General features: G+C 39.2%; 1 protein-coding gene across 1 annotated transcript in view; it reads left to right on the top strand.

The window, feature by feature from the left end:
* Positions 1-2022: 2022 nt before the first annotated feature.
* Positions 2023-23371, top strand: part of smad3a (SMAD family member 3a) — a 40124-nt gene continuing 18775 nt past the window's right edge. Inside the window, exon 1 of the mRNA XM_084745248.1 lies at positions 2023-2813. Within this exon, the coding sequence (XP_084601374.1) occupies positions 2611-2813 (203 nt within the window). The 5' untranslated portion in view covers positions 2023-2610. The remainder of the gene's footprint in view (positions 2814-23371) is intronic.

Below are 23371 nucleotides of genomic sequence, written 5' to 3'. Positions count from 1 at the left end.
ACCTATTTAATATACTGTCTGCGGCTACAACTCACTATTTGGACTGCTGTACTCATTTTTGGATGCTCAATTGGACGCTTTAAATTCTAATGTAATTGCAGTACTTTAAAATTTGGAGTTTGTAAGTGGAAAGCCGGCAAGTGCACCGTCCTCTTTGTGCAGAGCATTCACAACTTTTACAACTTCTTTCAAGCGCCTGCAAATAAGGCTCTCAAGTTTGAAAAGTGCTTTTGAACGCAATAAAGTCTTTCTTTTGAAGCTGGAAGAACAAAGGCAACCCCACACCCTAAACTGTCCCACTATCACACTCTCTCTCTCTCTGTGGTGAGCTCAGCTGTGCTTACACACTCCATTGTACATCTGGCACTTTGACTCCTTGACACTGTGTGGGTGCCTGTGTGTGTGTGTGTGTGTGTGTGTCAGGGAGGAGGAGGGGAGGATGCACGTGTGGGTTCATCTGTGTGAGTGTATGGATAAGTTGTGGTTTCAGGGGCTGATGAGCTGCGCCACAAACCAAACTGCCACCTCGTTGAGTTGAGTGGGCGTTGCGCGTACGTAGCTTTAACAAGCTGAGGCAGGTTGGCACCTCAGCTCGTATGTGTGTGCATGACTTTTATCACCTTCAAATCCTACAGCAAATCTTGAGTTATTCACCCATGTGGAGACAAACAAGCCAGTAGCAATTACTGTAAAAATCTTGAGCTGGAGATGCTGAATGTCAAACCCTGTAAACGCACTCAGGAATGTAATCCTCCTGCAATAGTAGTTACATGACTGCCTGTTGGATAATTAAGAACCTGTGTGTTAGTTCCAGAAATAAAATGGAAAAGAAAAAGTGAGTGTGTTTTCCTTTTAAAAGTTAAAAAGCTAAACTTTATTACCCTGTGGAGGGAAATAAGGAGGTAAGAACATCATGGCCCTCTTTGGACTATAATTATGTTACGTAGATAAACTGAAACAGATGGATGATTTCATTTGGGGAGTTTTCAAGGCGATTCACAGAGAATAAATAAAGCATCTCTTTCTTTGGAAATGTACTTTTTCTTCAGCTTAAAGGACAAGTACGTCAGATTTAGTGTCATCTAGCCACTCAGGTTTGGATCAGTTTCATCACAAATCTCACAGTTACTGTATACAATTAGCCATTTTTGTAATAAGTATTGTAATCCATTGGATTACAAAAAAATGTAGCCTGAGACATTAAAGGCCATAAGTAGAGCCAGTGTTTGGTTTGTCCATACTGACCTACTCTTGAAACACTGTGATACAACATGGTGGCATAGACATACATACACACCGCACTGGCCGTTGGATTGTATGTCACTGTCACTACCATTTTGGTTCGGTCAAGACTGTCCTGTAAACACATACAAGTAAACAAGGGAGTTGCCATTTTCTCGCTAGAAAGCACTGTAACATTTACATTCTTAAACCAATTCATTTTTATATTCAAGGGTTTCCTACTCCTTGTCGATCATAGACCCTTGAATATAACATGAAAAAAACAGTCTTAACCAGACAAAAAAAGCAAACGATGTTGACGCATCACAGCAATGGACACTAGCAGTCAATGTGTGTACGTAATATATGTTTTTGAAGAGAACCCACTCTCTCTAAATATTAACTATAAACGATAAAAGGTAATGAAAACACAAGTCTTTTATTATATAGGAAACATATGTCAAATTCTGACAATAAATCCCTATAAATACTACACGCTGGACCTTTAATCAGAGCCTGCATTTTTGAGACAGCATCTCATATTTTATATGTTAATCTGTTATCTGTTAATCTTTTTTTTCTTTGTGTTGAACAAAGAACAAAAACAAAGATTAACAGCAACTTTATAACTGCACACTCGCGTGCAATAAACTGTTTCTGTTACATAACTAAGTCAAGTGATGTGTGTAAGTGTGATTGTGACAGAGCCACATGCAGATTTATCAGCAGAGTAATAGCAGGGAAAGGGGCAGGAGGAATTGTGCAACATCAGCGCAGCACAGCACATTTGTCCAGCTGCTCAGACTGGCCTTTCACAGGTCTGCTGTGCAGTCTGAAGTCTGAATAGAGACTCTCAGCAGCAGCTCTTGCATTTGCATTTGATGCAGACTTCAGGCAGACTTACTTCAGCCGGCCGACCCAGCACCGCGGAGGACTCTCGACTCAACAAAACTTTGCTGATGAACGAGGGTTAGAGCATCCGGTGGGAAAAACACAAACAAAGTAGTTTCATTTCGGTGTTTGAGCAGTATTCGAGTTAAAGAGGTGGTCTGGGTGCGACTCGAGTTTGGTGTGTTTAAAATAGCTCTGGCTTTAAGAAGTGCAGACGGGACTAGGTTTCCTGGCGGAGGAGCACAAAATCCAGAGCGCAACAGTCTACCGGTGCACAGTTCAGCGCTGAGCTCGATCCAGACAGACTGAGTGCGCTAAAACTGGAGGTTTAACTCCGGGATGCATCTGTGTGGCGTTTAATAAACAACAACAATTCATCTTTAGCTAAACAACGCTTTCGTCTCCACTGTTTGGACCGTCCGAGGAGCAGTTGTCCCCGTGTTTTTGTCCAAACCGACGGACTTCTCGGACACTGGGAGGACTTAAACTCAACTCAAGATGTCAATTTTGCCTTTCACTCCCCCCATTGTCAAGAGACTTTTGGGCTGGAAGAAGGGAGAGCAGAACGGCCAGGAGGAGAAATGGTGCGAGAAGGCGGTGAAAAGTCTGGTGAAGAAGCTGAAGAAGACGGGACAACTGGACGAGCTGGAGAAAGCCATCACCACCCAGAATATCAACACAAAATGCATCACCATACCAAGGTAAGCAGAGTTAGTTAGAGCGCTGTGTGTGTTGATGGTGACCGTGAAGGCAGCATCCAGGCTGACCGAGATGGATAGTTCAGGTTCAGCCGTTGATTGTGCAAACGTTTGATTGATTACAGCTTTGTTACAGAAAACTCGGGTGTATAATAGCGTCTCATGCTCACCTTACACATGTAAGGCATCCTTACTTGACAGAGAAGTTGACATTTCCTCTTCCTGTGTCGCGGTAATGTGTGAAACTCTGCTTTCCTTTGGGTTTATTATACAGTAACACGCCGCCTGACGTTGATATAAGATGCCATATCAACATATGTGCACCTTACCTAAAGTGAACTGAGTCACTCAAACACTTTTTTAGCAGTTTATTGTGATAAAATTGGCACCTAACTGAATTTATGTTGCTGAAAAGGGGGTATAGTACAGTGTGCATTCACTAGCCAGCAGCGCACATGCAATGCAAAAGCACAAATGGATTCCAAGTTATATAACTTGGCCTTAATCTGGGACGCTTTCTAGCGCTGTGGGTTAGTGTTAGTGCGTAGGCGAGCCTGTGGAGCTGCTGTGGCTCTCTCCTCTCAATGCCTCCACACAGCCATTTGTCTATCCACACATTATTTACAGCAAATAATCAACTCTGGCATGCAGTGTTAAGTTACCGCTCGTAGTTTCAGGGATTCGGTTCTGTTTTAATCAGTCACTCGATGAAAGACTGTGACAGGTAAGAGCTTGTGAGACTGTGCTGTTGGTAAACACAGAACATGTCCTCCAAAAGTCTCATCTCAGTTCCTAAAAATGGATGTATCATATCAGTAGGAGCGATGTGAAGCGAAAAGTTTTGTCTGTGTTAATGGAATAAAATGAAAATTCTGACATTTTCTATTCACCCTTATGTTTAATGTTTTAGTCCATAAAACACTGCTGGAGTTTCACAGGAAAGCAACGCTGCAGAATCTCCCCAACAATGTAAGTGAATGGTGACCAGTTTTCAAATGTAAAAAAAATACAAAAAAATGCCTGCTCCTCTGGTGTAATCCAAGTCTCCTAAAGTATCATTTACATCATGTTTTTAGTTTATCTCTAAATCACTGCAGAACCTTAGCTTGGAGCCATGTTCACATGCACCTGCACACCGTTTGAACTGGATGTTTGTGTTGTGACGGTGTGCGTGCACAACTGAACGGCATGTCAGGGCTTTAAGAGACTTGGATTATGCCAGATGAGCAATATGAAGGCACTGTATGTTTTTTGTTTGTTTTTTTCAGTTGTTTTTTCACATTTGAAAACTAGTCAACATTCTCTTGCATTGTTTGGGAGATTGCACAACTTTGTTTTTCCTGTGAAACTCCAGCAGTGTTTTGTGGACTGAAAAATTAAACCCAACCTTCAGTTGGCATGAGGGTGGGTAGATAATGACAGAATCTTAATTTTTTGATGAACTATCCCTTTAATCAGTCACTTGATGAAAGGCAAGACAGGTAAGGGCTTGTGAGACAGTCTCATCTCATCTCATCTCTCTTCCTAAAAGTGGGTGTTCCATAGTCATTCACAGAGGCCGTGTCAGGACCCACAGGTGGGTCACAGGGTTTTATTTGATATTTTACACAATGTTTAACATGTGAACAAGTTTTCAATAACACGCTTCAATATCACACAAGGTGATGAAGAAATGACAGTAAAGAAAAAAAGGTTGGGCACTTTCATTTATGCACAAATTAAATCTCCCAAGATTTATTCATAAAGCTGATTGTGAGTTGGTTTGCGATGGTTTGTCATTTTAAAACAGTGGGTCCCCAAAAGAAAAGTCAGGGAAACACTGGTGTCTCATATTAATAGGAGGAATGTGAAATGAAATGTTTTGTCTAGCTTAACATTATTCAATATGTGACTTACATTTCTAGACATAATGGAACAGCATCTATTACAAACACTTAGTTTAGGGCAGCACAATTAATAGAAATATTATCAACATCACAATATGGCAAAATGCAATTTTCAAATAGAAGCTGCAGTTGTTCGATAAAGGAAAATTTGAGACAAAACAGCATCATGGCGAAGTACTGTAGTGCTGCAGACATGTTCTGGTCCACAAATCTTGTTCTCCACATGCAAGAAAACATGTTTCTTTGGATGATGACACATCTAGAATTATTACTGATCGATTAACTGTTTGGTCTATAAAATGTCAGAAAATGATGAAAAATGTCGATCAGTCTTTCGCAAAACTCCAAATGACATCCTCAAATGTTTTGTTTTGCCCAAAACCCAAAGATAATCAGTTTACTGTAAGAGAGGAGAAAGAAACCAGAAAATATTCACCTGTAAGAAGATGAATAGTTAGTTAGTTAGTAGTCATAATAGTTGGTGATTAATTGAATAAGTGATTAATAATCTCTTATTCGATTGATCGTTGCAGCTCTAGTTGAATCATGTTACAATCGCAGTATGTCGAAATAATCATAATATGATTTTTACCATAACGTGCAGCTCAAACACCTTGAACTTTGTCTGCTCCATGCACAGTATAGCACTGAGTGTGTAGCTGCAACGATGAGTCAATAAATGGATGAGTTGATCAAATGAAAATTAATCAGAAATGATTTTGATAAACAAGTGCAAAAATGTCAAAGCTGAACCTTTAATGTGTTTTGTTGACATATATGATTGTAAACTAAACAGAATGTGCTCAAACTTATTACTCCAAGGTCCACATCTATTTTTTATTCAAGGTCGGAGGCCTGGAACAATTAGCAACAATGAAATAACATTTAATCAACTCACCTCAAACTCAAGGCTCTCACGGCTCAGACAGTCCATTTATTTAAGACTCAGACATATTATTACAACTGGAGAAAACACAGCTGAAAGAGCAAGAGAAAAAATACACAACGCTGTCCAGCAGTTAACATCGCCATGACATTGTTGTCATGATAGGGAGTTATGATACCACATTAAAATCGTATTCATCTGGGGAGAGGATCTCAGTTAATGACCATAGTAGCTGGAGATAATTCACAGCGTAGCAGCTACACTGTACTGTACTGTACACTGTGGAATAATAGTAGCCGCAAAACTTGTGAAAAATGCTAAAGGCCCTACCTACTGCAGAGGAATTCAAGGCCCCATAATCAGCAGCCTCCAAATAACAAAGTTTAATCAATACCTTTGAGCAAAACTGAGTGTTATCACCATCATGAAAGTAGAATTTATGGTGGGGTTGTCATATTAGACCGCATTAGTTTCAGTCAGGTGTAGCTCATAAACTGGCATCAAAGTGTATGTTCACAGCTATCTTTAATTCAATACTATTTTTGCAAGTTGGCCCGAAACTTTTGCTTGTGTCCAAAAAAAATCTCACTTGCATGTGTGGGCAATTCAGATTTAATAGCATACTGTGTGTCAGATGAAAATTGAACCCCACACAGGGCACTCCCACATTCTTGATTGCCACAAGTGTGCATATCACAGCTTGCACAGGCCTGGGCCAGCGTTCAGAGCTAAGCCTACCCGGAAAGTTGAATAACGTTTGCAATGATCCAGGTTTCATATTTCCCACCACTAATGCAGAGGGGAAGAGGCAGAGTGCATTAAGATGACCCCAGATCAGAGCTGGCTGTCACTGTGGGCTAACAGTGTCCCTGGAGAGCTGCTGTTTCTATTAATTCCCCCACGTTCTGGCTCGCTGACAGCAGCTGCCTGCGTGTTCAGGCCTGTCCGCAGGGAGGTCAGCTCCTATCTCTCTGACACATGAACTCCCCGATGAGGCTCATCGCTACTCCTCTTGATGACGGTTTGCCGTGATGCTGAGTGCTGAAAGAAGCAGGCACTGGTCATTGATTGAGTCAATAGTCGCATCCGGTGGTGGGATTACAGATCAGGTATCTGTTGATGTAATTTAAAGGGAGGACTGTTGACATTCAAAAAGGGAAAACAGGTGATTTACTCATCAAAGCTGATATAGATATCATCTCTTGGAGGACCAAATACCAGAAGCTGATTTTGAAATCTCAAGGCTAACTTTTTCCAGTTGTGGATATAATGACTAAGTGGGCAAGTAATAGAACAGCTAGAGCAGTCTGGTAAATTCGTTAAGTTATATCATTTACCACAATGCAACTTTTAAAACCAGGAAAAGACAACACTTGTGCCATATCAAGATTTCACAAAGCAAAAAATCTATAACGTATCTATTCTATCAATACATCGGCCAGCCCTACTGTGCTTTCAGCTTCAGCTTGTTGAGGCAAATCTCATTAAAACGTTTCTTCCTGATACTGACAGTATTTTGTTGACTTTGCTTTCGCTTTCTTTGTCACTTCTGTCTCTGTTTCCAGCAATGTTTCCACCACAAATTCATTTTCTTGATTCCCGCTCACAGTGAACGTGACTGTGTTTGTTACGTTCTTCTTCTGAGAGGCTTTATGGCAGTTCACAGTTTTTGGCAGTCGATGATTGCATTGAAAATAGGAATACTGATCATAAAATAAGGCTGCACCTAACGATTATTTTTTAAATGATTAATTTATCGATTATCTATTGATAATTAATCCATTAATCCAACAATTATTTTTATTATTATTTTACAATTTTATAACAATGAATTTACTTACAATATATATTAAAACTTGTCTCATTCATGTTTCAATATTTTAGTCAAGCATGATCCTGAAAAATAGACACGTAAAGCACATTAGAATAATCATAATAATGGCATATTTTAAAATTTGTCTACTTTCCACCCTATTTATTAGAGGCCTAATCAAAAAAATACCAGGCATCAAATTCAAAAGGAGTTATGATGCATATTATTTTAATAACTAATCACTGTCACTGTCTTCACTGAATTGGACAGTCAGTATTTTGACTTAAAACCTAAACTGGTTATGACATGGAATTATTTCATCTCTTGAGTCATATGGTTAGATAGGTTAGGTTAGATGATCACTAGCAGAGTTTTTACATCAGTGTGGGCTAAGATTTTCCAGTTCTGTCAAACAAAGTTAATGTTTATGAGTTTTGTCCAAAAACACTCCTTCCCAGGGATGTCACAATTTAAATATTAAATGAAAAGTCAATCAAAATAATCAACCTCAATTTCTCTCCAGCCCTGCCTACTTGGGGCATCCATGTCCGAAGAAAAAAAAAATCGGCACTTCAAATACGACACAGCTGAGCTGACTGCTTACTGTTTAATCACAGATTAGATGATGACAGTTTTCAGGGCATAAAATCAAATATCTGTTGATTTTCACAAATCAAGAGTCGATAGTCTAACAAAGCCATCAATGCTAAAAAAAAAATAGATGTTTAAATCTAAAAACCTTAAAAATTAAAAGTCAAATTGAATCGTCAGATGTGGAGAATTGTGACACCTCCACTCCTTCCTGTAAGTTTCGTTTATCGAGCCCAGCTCATGGCTGTTAATCTCGCCATGTGGTAAGAATGAGATGCTTAGGACTTCAGAGGAAGCTAGCTGTCTTATTTTAAGGGTCTGTGACAGTTAACATAACACGACTATCTCTAGTTAGAAGCCACCGTATCACAACTGGGTGAGTTTGGTTGAGACACAGCTATTTTTGGGGTTGGGTTGTGTGTGGGTGGTTAATGTGGGCGGTGTGTGTGTGTGTGTGTGTGTGTGTGTGTGTATCTCCCCCTGTGTTTACACTGGAGATAAAAACCACATCCCATGAAAGAACTTCAGCCACACTCACTTTGACTTACATTCCTATTTAAAGTTGGAAACAAAGGGTTTTTACAGTATATCAGGTTTGCCTATCACTTGGGCAGAGTACTGCTTTACTTGGCTTTCGGGTCACTGTGGTTTTGTTTTGACTTTTTTTGAGGAGCAATAAGTAAAGTGAATGTTCAGGCTCCAGTCCAAGTCAAGCTTTAGTCACTCACAACAAGCAATTGTGGCATTGTGGTATTGACCTACCCTCCCTCCCTTTTTTTTCTCCCTGTTCTCCTTTTAAAACACACTCCTTCTATGAGCTGTAAACTGGGGTTAGTCACAAACATTGGTGTGTAAAGTGCGTCAAGCCATGAGAGTCTACCGGTTTCCGATGGTTGAGGGGTGGATGTGAAGTGTGGTAGCCTGCAAAGTTTGAATGTGAAAGGATGACTAACAAACAGAACAACAACAGAAGTCTGATTTTGTCAGACCTGTGGGTTGGTAAATAGCTCAGGTGGTTATGCGGTAGCTGCCCAGTAACTAAATACTTCAACAGTGACATGACAAAGGCCTTGACTCTTGTCAAGGTCGAGACAGGTCAGCGGCAGAGGGAGGAGGTCAGGTTGGTTGGTTGGGTCAACAAAAAATCAGACTTGCGAGGCTGCTGTTTGGTTCCTCTTTCATACCAACATCCCATGTCAGCTTCTTTTAGCAAAGGCCATGATTGTTCTCTAACCTAAACCAAGACGATGAAGGTCCCCTAAACCTAAGGAAGTAGTTGTTGCAAAGCCAAGCCACAATGTTTCCCTAACATTAACCACACCATGACCTTTCCCTAACCCTAACTAAGTCATTTTCGTGCTTAAACATGCATAAACCGTAGCGGTTTCAGATCAGGACATGGTTTTATATTTGCAAAAGTTATTTTTAACTGTTTTGGGGGCACTAACATTTGATTTCGTCCCGCCTTGTAATGGTGTCAGATCAGAAAACTCTTTGATTTTGGAGAACAATTGGAAACAGCATATTTTGTCCTAATTTAGACGAGATATTGACTCTTTAGTCAAGCACTGACCAGCTTCCTACTGCAAGATGTATATTTTGGGGCTGTAACTCATAATTATTTTCATTATTAGTTAAACTGTCAGTTACTTTTTTTAGATTAATCAATTAGTTGTTTGGTCTATAAAATGTCCTAAAATGTTTTAAAAAGCCCAAAGCGATGTCCACAACATAAAGATATTCAGTTTACTGTCATAGAGGAGCAGAGAAACCAGAAAATATTAACATATGAGAGGCTTTTTTCTTAAAAGATGACTCAAAGTGAAACGATTATCGAAATAGTTGGTGGTTGACAACTAATAACTGACTAATCCTTTCACCTCTAGTTTTTTGTAACTGTTTTGAAGGAGACATTTGATTTCCTCCTGTTCATAAGAGTATCAGATCAGAAAACTCTTTTTATTTTGTTGTATAATTTAGCATTGACCAACTTACTAGTGCAGGATATACCTTTATTTATTTGACTCTCAGTGTTGCACACTACAGTTGCTGTTGCTGATGGTGTAAAGATGGCAAGTTTCTAAATCGGCCACTTCCTCATTCAACATAAAATAGCCTAGTGGGTCTGTTTTTTAAATTATACACTTCTGACATAGGCTCCACAGGGCTCACTTTTTAATTTTGCAAAGACAAGAAAACTAAATTGTTTATCCAAAGGAGACCAGTCATATGTTCTGTCTGTGTCAGGCACAGTTAATTAGCCAAGCGCATCACAGCACTACTTGGCTGCTTCTTTAATTTAACTGGGCAGGGCACCAAATCTAAGTTAATATGTGAGGAAACCCTGACACAGTGGCTTTGTGCTATTGCAGATGTGCAAAAATGTGTCTTCACTGAAAAACTGTAGATTATTTATTGTCTGATGTAATGAGTGATAGCAGTACTAACACTGGCTTTCACCATGCATTATGCTCATTGTAATTAGCAGGCAGACGACTAAAGCAGACTTACGTAAAACCCCTTTCAGACACGCGGTGTTTCCTGTAAATACTTTGCCGATTTCCCAGTCACATTGTCACATTACTGTGTATGTCGATAACTTTCGTTATTGATTGATTTGCGCATTAATTTTTTGGATTACTCCGCTAACCATTAAATTAAGTTAAAAATGTTCATGTTAGAGTTGAATAGTGAAAATTCCACTCCACAAGTTCCCAGAACAGAATTTGTTTTGTTCACCCAACAGTCCTAAATATTTTCAATTTAGAAAGATGTAAAGCAAATGATAAGAGAAAATCTTCACATTTGAAAAGCTGGAACCATCAAATCTTTGGCATTTTTGCTTAATAAATGAAAGAAATAATTGATTCACATGTTTGTTCAACTACTCAATAGTTTCGGCACCTGTGCTGTGTAAACTAATCATGAGCAACTAAGAAGCAGTAAATGGTGTGAAGTGTTTTGTAAATGGAGCACCTTGATCATGGACATCAGATTGAAGTGGCAGATGTGACTGTAAAGAGAGACTCATGGAAAACCTGGTCAGTCATTGAATTTCAAAATCATGTTTCCGAGGCCTGGAAAGTCATGAAAAACTTTTGAAATTGTATCTATGAGAACGTGTAGGAACCCTAGCTACACTACTTCTGTACCAATGTATGGAAGTTAGTCTGACATTGAAATTAGGAGGGGATAACAGGTAAACAGTCTTGCACTGTCTGGTCTTGTGTGTCAAATGGAAATTATTACACAAACATTGTGTACCTGTCTGTAATGGTCCTGTCATGTTTGAACAGAGGCGACTTTTTAACAGAGCTATGTCTGGAAGCCAAACAGCCCCTAACAGAAAGAAGAGCCCACTGACGTTACAGGTATGTGACTGAACAGTGGTTTAAGAGTTAAGAGCGTTGCATGGGAGCTTAGAGCAGTAAAATAATGTAATATTTAGTGGGGGAACACCACCATCCAAGGTGTGTGTTGCGTGTATGAGTGTGTTGTGTCTTTTCACAGGGCCTGGGGGAGCGGATTCCTCACTTCTACCTACCTTAACTTTCTCTGAGTTCGGGCCAGTGCAGGGGAGTGCTTTCGTCTTGTCCGCACACATCCCTCCTGGCAGGAAGACTACAGTCTGATTCACACGGCTGCATGTCAGGGCAGGAAGGAGGGAGTGAAGGAGTCCCAGGCTCAGAAATAAAAGATGTGATAAATTGAGAATGAGGGCGATGGGAAGGAAGGAAGGGAGGGAGCAGAGACACCCTTTTCGCAGGCCATTTACAGGACAATGTGATACATATCACTGCTCACTGGGGTTGCTGACATTCATGGATGATATTGCTGACAATTAAGAGGATTTCTTTTGTTGATTTAGTCCACCCATGAAAAATAATGTGCCTAAACTGGTGCACCACAGTCATGTAGAGGTGACTTTGTGGTCCAGAACAGCATAATTTATGACTGAAAGAAATAGAAGTCAGAAGCCTATAAATTTAATTTCACTTTTTCTAATTATAGCAACATGAGGTCATCATTTCACACCAAAACACAGTTGTGTCAGACTTGGAGTAAAACCTATTTGGGATGGGTCTCACCCCAAAACAGAAAACTTGAGTTTTCAAATAGTTATAGTAATAGTAATTTAAATCAAATCAAAATTGTGCAAAAAAACATGTTTTTATTAAAGTATTTATTTTGTCTCATTACAGAAACTCAGGTATCATCTTGGCTAGGGTTGTAACTAACAAACATTTTCATTATCGAATTATCTGCAGATTATCTTCCACCTTAATCTATTAATCGTTTGGTCAATAAAATATCAGAAAATAGTGAAAAATGTCCATGCCCATCTCTCAAAGTCCAAGGTGATGTCTTTAAATGTTTGATTTTGTCAGTCCAAAACAGAAAATGTCCATATTTGAGAGACTGATTTAATTTTTTTCACAAAGAATTTGTTGACTGATAGTTGCTGATTATTATTATATTTGTAGATTAATCAATTAGTTGGTTTATCAATTCAGCCCTAATCTCTGCTCTTTCTTATCCCATGCGGTTGATACTTAAACAACAACTATGGCTGCAAGTAATAGTCGTTTTTATTAACGATTCATCTACAGATTATTTTATCTTCGGAGCCCAAAGTGACGCCGTCAGTTTGCTTCTTTTGTCCACCCAACAGTCCAAAACCCAAGGACTCTTCATTTATTATCATAAATGACAAAAAATGACATTTTTGTTTGGAAATTGACTGAAACTACTGATGGATTGGATCAAGGTTTTATGAGCCAGTTCATACTGAAAGGTCTGAAAGAAGGACAGCAGTAAAACAAAGAGATAGAGAGGGAATACAGAGGGATGAAGAGGAGTTGGGGATTCCCAGTGTTGTGTCTGGTGCTGGAGGGGAGGGCTTGCCTTCATAGTGGGAGAGCATGCTTTAATAAGGGAGGAAGACACACAAATGTTAGACAAAACAACACAGACTAAAAAAGGGTGAAAGCAACCGAGGTTAAAAAAGCAATTGCAATTTGAGGGGATCAGAATTTGAAAGAGAGAGGCAAAGCAGAAAGCCAAGGGTTTAGATGAAGGAAGAGAAGGAGACAGAATGTTTGGCAAGAGGCAGCAGTGTGTTTGGATTCTGTAGCTTATCAGACAGAGACTGTGGTTACTGTGGTTTGCATGCTGAAAAAAGAAACACACTAATAGCTGAGATAGAACTGGTTTGTTTTCCAGCTAGACAGCAGTTCAGCATCAAAAGAAGAGTGTCTGCATGTGTCTGGAGGACAAACTCCATTAAAGACACGCAGACACACACACACACACACACACACACACACACTGCAGCTACTGTGTGAAGGAGATATTATAGATATGTATAGCTGCGTTGCTTCATACTCCACCTGTTTGAATGCAACACATACGTACTGTACAGTATGCTTAGCTGTCCTACACATCCTGTCTTTTAGCACAGTGAAGCTGCAGCACAGGTCTGTGCATCCTGTCTTTATCAGTGCATCTTGTTTGCCTGAATTGCGTGTTTTTGTGTATATATTTGTGTTAATGCTTATTTGTGCTTCCTAGTTATGATTGTATTACCATTATGTCTCTTAAATCATTTGTTAGTCATCATATTTGACGCTGTTGTTTTCGTGCGGTGGTCAAAGTTTGTCGAATGACGCCGCAACTGAAATGCTGATTCAACAAATTCGCTTTCCAGTTGGTGAGAATGGACACGCATGGTGAAGAGCAAAGCCAGTGATTGAGGGTGATGACTATACAGCCACAGAGATTTAACTTTAAGCAACACCTGCCCAGGTTAAATCCAGGTTTGGGTGCAGGGTTGGATTGCAGTGGATTTCAAGCTGAACCAGAGCTTCATATTAAAAGCTGGAGGTAAACACCGTCATGGCAAATCATTCATTGTCATAATGTACCAAACATGTAGTTGCTTCTCTCAACACCAGTTAACAAAGGCAGGATGCTGTTAGCAGGGCTGCAACTAATGATTATTTTCATTATTGATTAATCTGTCGATCATTTTCTTGATTAGTAAATTAGTTGTTTGTTCTATAAAATGTCAGCAATCCAAAATTATTTTGTTTACAGAGTAAATTCTGTAACGATCCATCCATTATCTATAACGGCCTATCCTTTGTAGTGTCATGGGGGGCTGGAGCTGATCCCAGTTGACATCGAGCGAAAGATGATTATTTTCATAATCTATTAATCAGCTCATCACTTTCTTAAATGATTAATTGCATGATTTAAAAAACATCAGAAAACTGTGAAAAGTGCCTGTGACAACAATTTTAGTGTCCAATGTGAGATTCCAAGATTTTTAATGTATTATAAAGTTAAGACATGGAAAAGCAGTGAATTCTCACATTTTCTCAGTTTCCCATGGACATGTAAAATAACCTAGACTACAAATACATTAAAAGGTCCTTAAAAGGTTTCTGACTGTGGGAATGTGGGGAAGAAACATTAAAATCCACCAAAACAGCTCTGAACTATCTGTTTAACCAAATTGCACACATTTAGGCTATTCCCTGTGATCTCCTTTTGATAGCTAAATAATGAATAATGATGAATAATGTAATATTCACAGAGCCTCTTCTGCAGCCCTCCTGGGAAGACTCACCTCCCACTTTAAAAACCCCTGGATTAATCGATTATGAAAAAGCTGCTGATTGATTTTCTGTTTGTAGAACAATAGATTAATGCTGCAGCTCCAGATAATTTAGAAACAGAATCACATCTTGCTAAAAGTCTCTTTTTTAACAGCTTACTAGAAATAATTTAATATCTTTGACAATATTAATTAAAAGTTCATAAAGTATTTTGATTAGCAAAATTACATATGAAAAATAACAATCAAAGTACTTGAACTGACACCTCAAGGTTCACCACAGGTTTTCTTTGTACTGGAGATCTTTACTGATACCTTAATTATGCTTCAGTGTGGCCAAAAGTCTACCATGTCCTTTTTTACGCAAGGACACGCACACATACTCTCACTCACTTAGACAGCTTTCATGTCAAGTATCACACCTGAGTCATCTGAGACAGCATTGTTCGACAGGGACGCGTTACAAAACAGGTCACACAGAGTTTATGTGTGTTGTCTGTCTGCATGCATGTGGTTTCTTGATCTGACGATGGTAATGAGTTCAGGATTCCTGTCATTGTTTAATTTGCTTAATAGAAAGGGGATACTGCTGTGAGTCAGGATACCCTACGTGTTTGTGTGCTCGACGTCTACAGTACCTGTGTGTTATGGTGTTTACCTTGTTGTAACCAAAGAGTCTTGACCTAAAAAAACAGAGGGAGTCAAAGCTCAGTGGCTTCACCTGGCTGCTCCTGCTGGGCAGTAATTCAGTTTAGGCCTAATTGTTTACTGCTCTTATGTGCAGACATATAGTTATGGTATAGTAACATTTTTTATATTTTTATTGCTGATATTTCTGTTGTGTAAATGAATAACAGCTACACTTTATCTTAAGACTTGACAAAATCAGGTTTGAAACATTTGATGGACGATTATTTGAACGGTTTTAATTGAAATAATTTTGAACTATTTGAAATGTAGCTCAGTTTCATTTGGTTAGCTCCTGGTGTAGATTTTTCTTTACATGATTTTATGTGATTTTCTATATATCCAAAGTTCCACTGCTGAGACTTTCAACAGGGACAAGGAACTTTTGGAGAAACTTATTTTAGCCCCCAGAAACTCCCTGTTCGGGGGTACCTCTGTACCTTACAGAGGTACTGTACCTTACAGAGGTACTGGAGCATTGGGGGTTGGGCTTGTACCTGATTTGTTCAATACTTTGCAGAAATTAATTTCATATTCAGTTTTTTGTTCAATGTTCTTTCACACGTTTTTGACTCCATTCGTTAAATAGTCACACACAAAAATGATGTGTAAAAACATTGATTTCTCTTTAGACCACAATGGAAACAGACAACGGACTGAGGGAACATGTTAGGTCTTTGCAAGGAATAACAGTAATGTTTCTTTTCACTTGTCCAGACAGGCTAGCCAGTCAGAAATCTGCTTGTCCGAAGTCTATTTTTACTTGCCCCTGTACAAATTAATTTGTGGTTATCAAATAACAATCAACACTGAAGTTAACTGTCATGTTTAATCTAGGGCTGCAACATTAACAAAATGTCAGAAAATACTGAAAAATTTCCCTTTCAGTTTTTTCAAAGCCCAAGGTGATATCATTAAATGACCTTTTTGTTAGTCTAAACTCCAAAAATAATCAATTTAATATCATAATAACTGTAGGAAAGCAGGAAATCTCCACAAATGAGAGGCTGAAAACAGCATTTTCTCCCATTTTGCATGAAAAATTGGTGTAATGATATATCAATTATCAAAATTGAGTTTCCACATTTACTCACGCGACATGGCGTTTTACTGGCACCGGGTTAGCTGCCAATCCTTAATGTTGAGCCCTGCCTTGAAAAGAAGTTCCTGCAACCAAAAGTCTATGATACTTTGGGTGGAACAATGGCTTATGTGAACCATATCATCATTATATTGTCAATAACCGTGACTACCTCATTCAGGCCAGTTAATTAAGGGGATTAGTGAACTAATATCAAGTGGATTTTATGTCGTCATACATCATACATTTCTGTGTGTGTGCGTGTGTGTGTGTGTGTGCATGTGTGTGTGTACATGAGTGTTTGTGTGTGTGTGGTTAGTCAGCTCAGAGGAATGCTCTTTCTGCCTGCTGGGGCCTTGAGGAGGGCGTGGGCTGCTGTTTGGTTTTCGGCTTGCATTAGGGGTGGAGGGGGTTAGAGAGACAGCTCTGCCTCGACTTGGCCCTGGCCTTCTCACTATCTGCGGGGGAGTGCACGTGCACGGCGCAGAACCACACACACACACACACACACACTCAGTCATATGCACACAGACACATTCACCAGACAACAAGCCTGCCTTTGTGCTCCACTGGCCGCTACCACCACCACCACCACCACCACCGCTGCTGCTGCTGCTACCGCTGCTGGACTACAGCTGGATGTGTGTAGGAAAACAACTTGACGTGAAGGAGCAGGGCTTTAAACGGACAGGGGGAGATTAGTTTTAAGCCACGAGTACATGTGAGAGTCTTAAAATACAGAAAGAGAGCATTCGGTGGCTGAGAAGGATGGTAGAAGTTTGGCGGATGTTGTTGAAGATACAAGAAACCATAGTGGTCCATGACTCACAAAAAACATCATAGGCATGAATTTTTGTCTGATCCTCGTTGCCAAAAATCATCTGCTGATCATTTATTTTATTAGGTTGTTTGAAACATTCATCTTTCACTCTGCTCTTACAATGAGGGCGCTGCTTTAGCCAAAGGAGAAGAACCAGAAACTTAAGTCTAGCTAAGAGCTCCCCAGACACTTCACTGTCAAGGACGCCCAATATAGCAACACAAGGGACCCCAATGAAGAGTATGACCTCATCCTGAGTTTGTCATGATTGGCGTAGTATTTCACAGTTGTAATGTATCCTGTCATCAAATATTCATCCTTATGTATGTAAGTACAAGTATGTATAAGTATAAGTACTGGTGTTGTTTTTCCTGGACTGCTGGGAACACCCGGTGCTCCGGTTTCTTCCCTCAGTCCAGAAACATGTAGGTTAGGTCATTTGGAAACTCAAAATTGTTTGGAATAAGTGAACGTGACAGTGAATGTATTTGTTTTTATATGTTTGCCCAGTAAAATACTGTTGAGTGGTCCAGTGTTGGACTGGTTATCAGCTCATAATTGGATTTGTGATAAAATTCTTCTTTGATGCAATAGTTCTTGACTTAAATCAACATTTTTGCCATTTAAAGGGTATTTTGTTTCTTGTATGGCCAAATATGTTTAGATCACATTTAATATTTAAGAACTTTGGCTTCTTTTGTTAAATAAAACACCAGGATCTTTACATCCACTGCATGGTGCAATGGGCTCCAGTCCCCCAACACAGCACTGTCTCATGGCAGTCTGAAATTTCATCTCGCCTATTACATTTGTTGACAGGGTCACAAATTTCCCATTTTTTCTGTGACACTCAGCAGGGCTTTCAAAGTAATGTATTATCCACCATAATTCTCATTCCACGTTCAAGTTACCAATAACAGATATTCAACATTGGGTTAAGTAAAGTAAGACTAAAACTACATTGTTAGGTTCGGCAAAAGAGCGTGGTCCCCTTCCCTGCATGGACTTTCTCGCTCTTTATACTACATTTGTCTTTATTATTTTGAAAGTCTTGCTGACGGTCAAGAAAAATATTGACTATTCATGTCCATGTACATGAATCTCTAAATGATATTTCGTGACTGTTTTACAGACTGCAGTGATACTGGGCTGCCCTGTAGTGCTCAATAGAGAACCACTTTAGAAAAAGAGTGGGAATGAATGCATGGATCACAAACATCTGCTGCCGTCTCCTTGTATTGCAAGTGAGACCTTTATGCTTGTCCGTAGAAAGTAACTTAGTAAGGATGGGGAAAAACTGAGGCAATATGTCAAATAATTTTTGCTGACCTGCTTTCTTTTTGTCTCATTTTGGACAGCAGACGCTTGCCACATTTTATTTTTACTTCTGGCCACATCTGAGCTCACATATCTCATTTTTTTGGCCAGTTTATCATATCTCTGGCTATCAGCTCAGAAAAATAATTGTTAACACTCAACCGTTGATGTGAGCTGTGGGACTAACCACAGGTTTAACATTTGTCAAAGTCACTGAGCAAACGACTTTACAGTATAACTAGGAAAGGTTGATTATCAAACATGGAAAAGTGATGTAAAGTAACATATGTGCCACAATATGAGCTTAAATGACAATATCTAAATCTTAATTTGTAGTTATCAGTGAAGTTCTGTTAATTTTAGCCACAGAGTCAGAAGTAATAGTTTTAATTTGTCATATGAAGTTAATACTTTTTGGAATCATACTCAGTACTCAAACATACTGCAGGCTTTTTTTTTTTTTTCGATTGTTGAAATTTCAGCTTGTGGATGCTATGTGTCTGACTGTCTGTTTAAAAGAATGAATAAACATTCATTCACTGGAATGGTAGACCCGCCTACGCTCTGCCCTACTGTAGGAAAAAGGCTGTGGAGAGAAATTTATTGATGACTTGCATCTGGAATATTTTCAGTCATTCATCATTTCGATTCAGAAAGAGAGAAACAGGCTGGCCATCTCATTGACTATTAGCAGTAAAACTAATGGTTCCCAGTCCTCCATCGTCCCTGCAGTTTTCTGAGTCCAGACTATGTTATTTGTCGTCTAGCCTAGCAGGTCGGTCGCCCGTCTGCTGGTTTCTTGTTTCAGTTAAGGCCCTCCTTCACTGGTCCCAGCACACTTCAGCCCTATGATATCACCTGTGGGCCACAGTCAGACTTGCTTTTCTCTCACACTCTATTCTTGGTTCTCTTCCTTCACCGCCCCCCTCCTTTTGTAAGAAAAAGAGAAGTCTGATGGCTTTTCCAGAGAGAGTGGGAGGTGTGTGTATGTGTGGAATATGTTCCCCTGTGTAAGTTGCACCACTGCTGGAATGTACTCACAAGCTGAGGTTCGTGCACTTTAAACATTTTTTGATTGTTACTGGTCCATGATGATGAAATATTTCTGTAAACCAAAAAGTCTAAAAAAGTAAGAAAAAAATGTTTTGAATTCATTATACATACATATATATATATATATATATATATATATATATATATATATATATATATATATATATATATATATATATATATATACATATATATATACATATATATATATATATATATATATATATATATATATATATATATATATAAAAAAGGTCAGCGTGAAAAGACTAAGTCTAATATTTTACCATATGTCCCCCCACATCCTCCATTAAATGACTTCTTTCAAGGACTACAACAGATAATTATTTTAGTTACTGATTCATCTTTTTGATAGTTTTCCTAAGCTTAAAAGCAACACAGTGACATGGGTTAAAAGCACGTCTTCCTGACTATGGATGGTTATTGAAGGCCAGTACTAAATTTTTACACATTCCTGATTGGTCAGTACGGAAATACTGATAAACTCCTGGACAAACAGTGTCTCTGTCGGTCATTTTCAAAGTCCTAACCGTACCCAAGTGATGATGAAGCTGCCAGCATTAGATACATTTGATGTTCCCTAACTGCGTGTTTACATTTGTGGCTGATGGGGCTAAATGTTCAACAATGTGGGCTGACTGAGCTAAAACTAACATAACTGAGGCTAAATTCAATATATGTAAAAAAGAAGTTGCTTGTATAGGGGGTAACAAATACGGCACTCTTAAAATCTGAAACAGTGGAGCATGTTTAACTGCTTTTTCAAAGCGACTGCTGCAGCTAAAGTTTCGTCCTCAGTGCAGTCTCCTGGCTCCGATGCTGATGGGATTAGCCAAAATAGTAATGCTGCTATTATTTTTATATCAAATTAGATTATATTAGATTAGCCTTTATCGTCTCCCTTAGGAGAAATTTGTCTTGGACATTTGAGACAATGAAGGACGTGGCGCACACAATCAAACTACAAAATCCATACGCCCATAAAAAACACCTCAAGAATATTACATGATGCCACACACCAACGTGTAGCACTTATGCCTTACACAGAGTAAATTCACAAAAGCCCCACACTGAATTGTTGCATTATTGCAAAATTATTGTACAAATAAGGATTAGAATATCAATATCAGAATTTATAAAACACTAACGATACCATTCCTACTCCTGACGAGGACCGAATGTCGATGCTGCTCAACAGGTATTTTCAGGAGGGAGTTTAATTCAATCTTATTGTTGTTTAAATAACATTTAACCACCTCCCTTCAACCAAAGTGGGAGAGGAAGACAAATAGACAGCTTGTGGAGTATTTGGCTGCAGAGAGAACTGAAATGGTAACCATTTTCATTTTTGTAATTATGTAATGTCAGTAATTCTGTGTAATTCCGTGGTTGCAGATTCTTTGAATGGTGCCACAACAAGGGATTAACCTGTGATAACAGTCGTATGAGAGCACGTCCAACGTGGGCTGAAAATGAGTGACGTATGAAAAGGGGAAAGCTGCAGATGAAGCAGTTTCAGGAAAAACTAATTCACCAACAATTTATTGCATGATAACTCCCAAAATGCCTTTACAGATCAGAGAAGTAGCCATGTGTCAGGTTTCAATACCAAAACTTCACTGCAGCAGCTTCTCCAGAATAAGTGAATGATTTGTCTCTTCACATGTTGTTATTGGAAGACAGCAGCCCTCTGCTAAATGTCATTGGACTGCAGCCCTGTTGGTCATGGCTCGACAGACTGGCCACAGACTTTATGAAAGGCACAAAGGCCATTTCAGCCGTGCACCCCCCACACTCCCACCCCCAGCCCTCACTCAGCACTGGGCGGTCGGGATAGTGGGACAGTGGGACAGACGGAGGAGAAGGAAGGGGGTGTTTAGGGGCCCGGTCACAGACACTCTGAGCTGCCCTGAGCTGTTGAGACAGTCTGCCAGCCCTATTGTCCAGCAGCACCCTCCTTTCTTTATCCATCAGCCACTTTGTCCTCCCCCCTCTGTGCTCTTTGAGGACAGATTGTGAGTGGAGGTCCTGGTGTTTACATACACTTGCAGGCACTTGTAATGCACAAAATAATATATTTTAATTTCTGAATTAAACATTTAGCTACTTTAATAAAGTTAATAAATAGCAGCCTAATGACCGACACTGGAAGACAACAAAAATAAAGACTCAGACAGTGTTTGTTGGCATCTTTGTAGTGAGCTTAGACTTTCATTTGAGTTTGAAGCTTGGCAGAGAGTTGTAAAAAAAAAAAAGTCCATGTCAAAAGGTCTGAGCCCACAGTGTGTGTGTGTGTGTGTGTGTGTGTGTGTGTGTGTGTGTGTGTGTGTGTGTTCAGCCTGGCGATGGCCCGAGCTGTGCTGAACAAACACACACACACACACACACACACACACACACACACACACACACACACACACACAGTGTATATGTTTGTGTCTCTGAGCGTAACTGGGCATGCCTCAGAGTGTTTGTTTTGCCCCCTCCTCCCCCTCAGCTCAGTGAAGCTCAATCTGCTCTGTCTGAGTCTGTTTTATGAGTCAGCCAAACACATGCACATACACACATGCACACACACACACACACACACGCGCGCGCGCGCAGCTGAAATTCACAGTCGCTCACATCTGCATATCCTCCTTCTTGTCTATTCAAACACCCGCTTTACACAGATGATTCTCTTGGAGGTATAGTTATTTTATCTTGCTCTTGTTCATACCTTTGTGTGTGTGTGTGTGTGTGTGTGTGTGCGTGCATGCAGATTGCGTTCCCAGAGCTGGTTGGGCGTAAAGGTCAGGCTCAGCCACAGCCTCGGGTCATGGAACACAATGATGTTGACACGATTTCCCCCGTGGCAAAAAAATCTATACCAATTTGTCCCTTTCATTTTTGGACATCAATTTCACACTGACTGTCTCTCGCCAGAGAGATATCAGTGCTGTGGATCTTGCTCTCAATCAGAAAGAGAATCAAGATGGCTTAAAGATGACAAAAGCATGTTTTAACTAGCCTTACATTTCTATCAGGTAATTGTTAATGCATTGAGACTTTTTGTTTGATTGATCGTAATTGTTTTTTGTCATCTTTTTCACCCTTACAGTTGGCCTAAACTTTAAAATTGAAATGTTTGTCTCATTATTCAGATTAGTCACTCAATCAATTAGTCTGTTGACTGAGAAAATAATTGCCTATTTTTTTGATAATTACTCTATTGATCTTTAAAGTTCGGTCTATTTGTTAAGCAATAATGCCAAACGTCCCCTAGTTGTAGCCTCTCAGGGGCATTTGATGCCTTTATTTATCTTATTTGACAAAAAATCAATCAAACATCTTTTTTTTAATCATTATTATTGTTATTATTATTTGAGTTTCAGGCAGATAAAACAAGCAATTTGATGATATCAAGTAATTTCAATGGGAATTTTTAAAATTTGGCATTTTCTGATCACTTCAAATTGTTGTGATATTTCATAGAAACATGAGTAAGTGAGTTAAAATCTTTAAACCAATATTAAAGTGTTGTGAGATGTAATGTGCTGAAATAAATTTTGGATGAATCTATTAGTCACAGTCATTGAAAACTAAATTACTTTTTTTAATATTTAATAGGGAGGTGGTTTTTTCTTTTAACTTAAGAAATATCTGAATTCCTTCTGTAATCAAATAAAATAAAAATAGTCAGCCATGACATAAGCAGTATGCCAAAAAAAATGGATCTGACAATGAATGTTTGAAGTCTGTATGTACAATCACAAAAACAAAAACAATGCAGCAGTCAGTAGCAGTC

The sequence above is a fragment of the Lutjanus erythropterus genome, chromosome 1, assembly GCF_056507025.1.
Source record: "Lutjanus erythropterus isolate fLutEry1 chromosome 1, fLutEry1.hap2, whole genome shotgun sequence".
Classification (NCBI taxonomy): Eukaryota; Metazoa; Chordata; class Actinopteri; order Lutjaniformes; family Lutjanidae; genus Lutjanus; species Lutjanus erythropterus.
This window is presented reverse-complemented; position numbering and strand designations above follow the sequence as displayed.